At 36.1% G+C, this 7,462-nt stretch overlaps 1 protein-coding gene across 2 annotated transcripts in view; it reads left to right on the plus strand.

The window, feature by feature from the left end:
- Positions 1 to 7,462, plus strand: part of NUP210L (nucleoporin 210 like) — an 85,964-nt gene that overhangs the window by 17,277 nt on the left and 61,225 nt on the right. For both annotated transcript variants that reach the window (XM_007458023.1, XM_007458024.1), the window contains exons 8-10: positions 653 to 721; positions 1,334 to 1,440; positions 2,100 to 2,240. In XM_007458023.1, the coding sequence (XP_007458085.1) occupies positions 653 to 721; positions 1,334 to 1,440; positions 2,100 to 2,240 (317 nt within the window). The remainder of the gene's footprint in view (positions 1 to 652; positions 722 to 1,333; positions 1,441 to 2,099; positions 2,241 to 7,462) is intronic.

Below are 7,462 nucleotides of genomic sequence, written 5' to 3' on the forward strand. Positions count from 1 at the left end.
GGTTTGGAAGGTGGGAGAGGTTCCTGTCCAGTGAGTGGCCGCCCTCCACACCAGTGAGGCTAGCCAACTTCCAGGTATGTTGAGAGCTGGGGGCAGGTAGGTCAGATGATCATTTTCAGAGGCAGGGGTAGCTTACTGAAGTCCCTAACACCTATCAAAAAAAAAAAAAAAAAGAATTGTCACAGATAAAAAATCAACTAGTGATTTTTAAAACTGTCCGCAGAGCCCAAGGCAAGTTGCTGGACTGGATGGCAAGTCATGCCTCTCCCTCCCTCTCCATCCACCACTGACCATTTCTTTAGCCAGGGCAATGCCACTTTGTCCTGCTTTCCATAATGGGCTCCTATGTAAGAATTTTGCAGGAGGAAAGATTTCCACAGCTAAATGATCTTTTTTCTCTCATTTCATCTTCCTCATATTTTCTCTCATTTCATCTTCCTCATATTTGAAATTCAAGAATACCTGATTCCTGTGATTGCTGAGCCCTCAGATTTTTCTCAGAATATACACATTTAAGTTTTGTTTTCCAGTGGATAATAAAAGATAGAATTTTTATTTGCTTTCATTTGTGGGCTTATTTATTTATTTTTGGTAACTCATATTTCTCTTTTCACCCAACTAGCTCATACAATTTCCTTAAGCAAAAATTAAGATGTCCATATGCGATCTTTGTCTGGACTCCCAAATTGCACCATATATGTTGTAGAGCCTGGATTTCTAGGTATTTTTAGATAATAATTTTCAGAAAGCTGAATAGCTTAAAGTATTTCACTGAAATGAGTGCATTAAAGACTAGAGTGCTTCATTTTGAGACTTAACTAATTTCAAATTCAACCTTACTTGACATGTTTTCTCACACTGTTCCGGTTAAATGCTATCTGCAAGAGTAAAGCATCTTGAAACATTGTTATAAAACATGAAGCTCCATGTAATACAATGTTGGGTTAGAAAAAGAGAGTTTATACAAGGAAAAAAGAAACCTAATGTCCTTAAGCCATATGAAACAATGAATCTGACTGAAAGCAGCTGAAATCTTGCCTGACATATCAGAAATGAGCAAAATTGTGGGTTTGGGGGTGGGGTGGCATTTGTATACAGATATAAGTGAGAGTGTTTCCTTTATACCTGAGATGAGCTAAGTTAAGCCAGGATCTTTGGAACCCCAAATTATTATACAATTTTATAGAGGCAACTAAAGGATCTACTTTGGAAACCATCTCCATCTATTATTGAGTTTTGCTCTTTAAATGGCTTTTTAAAGTTTGTATTTTTTAATTCATTGTAGAAAAATGTTGGCTTCTTCTAATATTTTTGTTTCTTAATTTGTGTACAGGTTTCACAGTCCAACCTGGAGACCGTTGGAGTCTAGAGGTGGGGCAGGTGTATGTTATTACAGTAGAAGTATTTGATAAAAGCAGCACAAAAGTCTATATTTCAGATGTGAGTCTCTTGTGTATTTTTCTAGCCCCTTTAAGGATAACTCCTTGAGTGGGCAATCTTTCTGGCTAGGAAGACTTTTTTTCTTTTGCTTCCAGATTTTACCTTTGGAAAAGCAAGTTACTACTTTATTATTATTATTATTAAATTGCTCTATCCTTGAGGAATGCTAAACCAGAAGTAAAAGATATAATCTGGTTAGAATTATAGAAGAGAGATGAAGTTGGCACCAATGATAACACTTTGGAGGGGATCCTCATTTTACAACTTCATTTCAGAGATGGTCACCAGAGTTTTATAGTGGTGAGAGTAATACTGTGACCATTAAATGTGAAGTGTTGTAGTCACTCTCCAGTGTCCATTTTTTTTCCCCCCTGAGAACTGTCAATTTATGGAATAGCACAGATTACACTAAAATTTACATAAGCTTCGACTCTTTCTATTTTTGATTACTTGCCATTAATGGATCTTTCAAAAACTAGTACCATTTTAAAATATCTTTCCAACTTAGAATTTGGTGAGGGAGAGCAAAGATTTTGTTTTTGTTTCTTTAACCCCCAGAATGCGTAGCCACACTTTTTTTTTTTAATGCTTTGGGATGAAGATGGCTTTAGGGAAAAAGCACGTCTTCAGGTTTGTGTTGATTTGGGGCTGATTTTCAGAATCTCAGGATTATGTACCAATTCCCAAGAGAGTATTTTGAAGAGCAGCTGACTACTGTGAATGGATCTTACAATGTAGTGAAAGCCCTGAAAGATGGTGTGGTCATGATAAATGCATCCCTGACTTCCATCATTTACCAGGTAGGAATTAAAAGGATGGTCTTTGAATCCTGAGAACACTGACCAGACTTGCCTGACTTGTTGATTTGCAAGCACATATATGGCATATCCCACCTTTATCTTTCACAAAATAAACTAATAAACAGTACACTTAGTAGTTTATACCTCTAAAAATTTTCTGTTCAAATTTCTGTTAATGCATATATCTGCACTTGTGGTCATTGTGTATGTATGTCATTTGAGGGTCCTTTAAAAATTATTTCATATGCACATTTCCTTGTGTCATCAGGTCCACATAGGAGTACTTTCTATTCTAAAAATCCAAAGGGTTAATATGGCAATTGTTCAACCATGCCACCAACTTTGAACTTTTGCATTTTTAACAGTTTTTTTACTTTGTAAATGGCATAACTGTGTATCTTCGTATAAATTTTATTCCTTTTGGTTAATTTTCTTATGGTATAATAACAGAAATGGAGTTATGAGGTAAAGGGATAAGGAATGAATCTGTTTCTAATGTGTCTAAAATGTGTAAGTATCTGATTTTTAACTGTCTGTCAAGTTTGTTTCCCTCTCCCAAACCTACTTTTTCTCCAGTGATCCTTTTGCCCAGCTGTTTAAGACAAAATCCCAAGAGTCACCCTTGACTCTGCCTTCTCCTTCACCTTCTACATTCAGTACATTATTGAATGCCATGTCAGTTCTTCTAAATGTCTCTCAAACCCATTTCTTACTAGGTGAAGAAGACATTGCTGTCTTTCACCTAGACTTTCACAGTAGCTTCTAAACTGATATTCCGACCTCTAGTATTGTCCATGGCTAGAATGATATTCCAAAAACTACAAAAATTATTATGTATTTACTATTTAAATTCCTTTGGTGGCTTCCCATTGATTTTATGGTAAAGTTTAAACTTCTTAATGTAGTTTTATAGGACCCTGTATGACAGAGATCACAATCTGGTGACCTGCAGACTATCTTGGTTTGTAATCTTGTTTTTTATTTAGGTGTGCAAGTTTCTTTCTAATTGGGAAATTTCAAATAAAATCCAAGATTTCTGATTCTCTAGATTATATGAAAATCTGACAGTGATTAGCTGGAAGAGATAGTGACTACAACATTTAGACTATACTTTTCAGCCTGCTGTGTTTCCTGCCATTCCCTGTTATTTTATATTCAGCTTAATAAACCTGTTTATAATATCTATCTGATACCTGTAGGCATTTGAGTTTGTGACCCTATATGATTGTCCCCCGACAACTTCTCCAACCTCAGGTCTTGTCACGCTTCCTCTCTTATGTTTCAGCCATACTGAACTTTCAGTTTCTAAAAAATGTCTTGTCTCTTTTTGCCTCTATTTTATTTTCATTTTTTATAAACAAATATAATTCCTTTTGTCTACAACCCTTTCTCCCTACTCAATGCACAGGGCTAGCTTAACGTTGGTTCCTCAAACATGTTTTCACCTTTCATATGTTCTTAGAGCTCCCTGAACTTCTCAGATCAAAATATCCATCGTAGTTTATTGTTATTATTTGCTTCTTTCATCAGATTATAAACTTTGAGGGCAAAGATTATGCCTACTGTATTCACAGCTGTTGCCCTAACATCTGAGTGACTAAAAATACAGTTGATACAAATAAGTATTTGTTAAATGAATGAATGGTGTTTGGATTACTTATGGTCAGGTATAGATCTATATTCAGTATTAAAATATATCCAGTTTTTTAACAATATTTAATACACAGTGATTTTTAAAATCCATTGTTATGTATTTCTGGCAGTTTGATTCTATTCTACAATTATTCTTCAATCCCACCAATCCTGCTTTTTTTTTCTTTTTTTGCACAGAGGATTTTTTTTTTTTTTTTTGCGGTATGTGGGCCTCTCACTGTTGTGGCCTCTCCTGTTGCGGAGCACAGGCTCTGGACACGCAGGCTCAGCAGCCATGGTTCACAGGCCCAGCTGCTCCACGGCATGTGGGATCTTCCCGGACAGGGGCACGACCCCGTGTCTCCTGCATTGGCAGGCGGACTCTCAACCACTGCGCCACCAGGGAAGCCCCCACCAATCCTGCTTTTAAAAAATGTTACATTTTAAAATCTGAGCTCACCATTACTCCTTTATTTATTTATTTATTTATTTATTTTTGGCTGTGTTAGGTCTTTGTTTTTGCACGTGGGCTTTTCTCTCTAGTTGTGGTGAGCGGGGGGCTACTCTTCGTTGAGGTGCATGTCCCCTGCATTGGCAGGTGGATTCTCAACCACTGTGCCACCAGAGAAGCCCTGTAGATCACTTTTGAGAGTGTTGCCATCTTAACAATATTAGGTCTTCCAATACATGAACATGGGATGTCTTTCCATTTATTCAGGTTGTCTTTAATTTATTTAAGCAATATTTTGTAGTCTTCAGTGTACAAGTCCTGCACCTCCTTGGTTGAATTTATTCCTAAGTAGTTTATTCTTTTTTGATGATACTGTAATGAATTTTTTTCTTAATTTAGCTTTCTAGTTTGTTTATTGCTAATGTATAGAAGTACAACTGATATTTATGTGTTGATCTGCTATGCTGCAACTTTGCTGAATTAGTTTATTAGCTCTAGTATTTTTCCTGGATTCTATAGGATCTTTCATATATAAGATCATATCACCTGCAAATAGTGATGATTTTGCTCCTCCCTTTCCCATTTTGATGCCTTTTATTTCATTTTCCTGCCTAATTTCTCTGGCTAGAACTTATAGTACAATATTGAATAAAAGTGGCAATAGTGGGCATCCTTGTCTTGTTCTTGATCTTAGGGCAAAAACTGTCATTCTTTCACCATTGACTATGATGTTAGCTGTGGAGTTTTCATATGTGGACTTTATCATATCAAAGAAGTTCTTTTCCACTCCTGGTTGTTGAGTGTTTTTACTGTGAAAGGGTGTTGGATTTTTCTCAAATGTCTTTAAGCATATTTTTTTCTTTCATCCTCCTAGTGTGGTATATTACATTGATTGACGTTTATATATCGTACTGCTTTTGAGTTCCTGGGAAAAATCCCACTCGGTCATGGTGTACAATCCTATTAATATGCTGCTGGATTTGGTTTGCCATTGTTTTCTTCAGGAGTTTTGTATTTATATTCTTTAAAGTATACTGGTCTGTAGTTTTCTTTTTTTGTGATGTCTTTGATTTTGGTATCAGGGGAAATGCTGGCCTCTTAGAATGAGTTAGGAAGAGTTCCCTCCTTTTTCTTTTTTTCTTCATCATCTTGTTCTTCTTCTTTTTTCTTTTTTTTAAAGGTTTGAGAAGCATTGGTGTTAATTCTTCTTTAAATGTTTGTGAAAATTTACAACCAAAGCCATCTAGGCCTGGGCTTTTCTTTGCTGGGAAATTTTTGATTACTGATTCAATCTCTTTGCTTGCTATAGGTCTGGTCAAATTTTCTACTTCTACTGGGTCAGTTTTTTTTGATTTTGGGGTTTTTTTTTTGCGGTACGCGGACCTCTCACTGTTGTGGCCTCTCCTGTTGCGGAGCACAGGCTCCGGACGCGCAGGCTCAGCGGCCATGGTTCACAGGCCCAGCTGCTCCACGGCATGTGGGATCTTCCCGGACCAGGGCACGAACCCGTGTCCCCTGCATCGGCAGGCAGACTCTCAACCACTACGCCGCCAGGGAAGCCCTGGGTCAGTTTTTTTAATTGATGTGCTTCTAGGAATTTGTCCATTTGATCTAGGTTGTCTAATTTGTTGGTGGACAATTGTTCATAGTATTCTCTTACAATCCTTTTTATTTCTGTAAAGTTGGTAGTAATGTCCACACTTTCATTTCTGATTTTAGTAATTTGAGTATTCTCTCTTTTTTTTCTTAGTCACTCTAGCTAAACTCAATTTTGTTGATCGTTTTGAAGAACGAAATTTTGGTTTTGTTGATTTTGTGTATTGATTTTCTACTCTCAGTTTTTAAAATCACTGCTCTAATCTTTATTATGTTCTTCCTTCTGCTAGTTTTAGGTTTAGTTTGCTCTTCTTTTTCTAGTTCCTTTAGCTATACAGTCAGATTATTGATTTGAGATTTTTCTTCTTTTTTTGGTCACACTGTGCCCAGCTTACAGGATCTTAGTTCCCCAACCAGGGATTGAACCTGGGCCACGGCAGTGAAAGCACCAAGTCCTAACTACTGGACCTCCAGGGAACTCTGTCTTCTTTATTAATACACGTGTTTACAACTATAAGTTTTCCTCTGAGCATTGCTTTCACTGCATCCTGTAAGTTTTGGCATGTTGTATTTTTGTTTTCCTTCATCTCATAATTTCCTAATGTCTCTTATGATTTGTTCTTTGACCCACTCGTTGTTTAGAGAGTTGTTTAATTTCCACATGTTTGTGAATTGTCCAGTTTTCCCTATGTGAATTCTAGTTTTAGTCCATTTTGGTTGAAGAAGATACCTCATATGATTTCAGTGTTTTTAAATTTATTGAGACTTGTTTTGTGGCTTAACATGTGGCCTGTCCTGGAGAACGTTCCATGTGCACTTGATAAGAATGAGCATTTTGTTGTTTGGGGGTGGACTATTCTGTATATGTCTGCTAGGTCTAGTTGGTTTATAGTGTTGGTCAAGTTCTCCATTTCCATATTGATCTTTTGTTCTGGTTGTTCTATCCATTATTGAAACTGAGGTATTAAAATCTTCAGCTACTGTAAAACTGTCCATTTCTCCCTTCAGTTTTGTCCATTTTTGCTTCATTTTGTGGGGGGCTCTTTTGTTAGGTAGGTATATGTTTATAATTGTTATATCGTCTTGATGAATTGACCCTTTTATCAATTTATAATGACCTCTGTCTCTTGTAACAATTTTTTAAAATCTATTTTGTTTGACATTAATATAGACTCCTCCCCCAACTCTCTTTTGGTAATTATTTGCATGGAATATATTTTTCCCTTCTTTCACTTTCATTCATGAATCTAACATGAATCTTTTATAGATAGCATATAATTGGATCATGTTCTTCTTTATCCATTCTGTCAATCTCTGCCTTTTAATTGGAGAGTTTAATTTATTTACATTTAAAATAGTTACTGATAAGGAAAGACTTCTGCTATTTTGGTATTTGTTTCTATGTGACTTTTTTTGGTAATTAATTTCTTCCATTACTGATTTCTTTTGTGTTTAATTGATTTTTGTAGGTTCTTGTCTTTTATCAAATTTGAGACATTTTCATCATTATTTCTTCAAATATTCTTTCTACACCTTTCTTTCC

The sequence above is a fragment of the Lipotes vexillifer genome, unplaced genomic scaffold (genome assembly GCF_000442215.2).
Source record: "Lipotes vexillifer unplaced genomic scaffold, Lipotes_vexillifer_v1.1 scaffold238, whole genome shotgun sequence".
In the NCBI taxonomy this organism is placed as follows: Eukaryota; Metazoa; Chordata; class Mammalia; order Artiodactyla; family Lipotidae; genus Lipotes; species Lipotes vexillifer.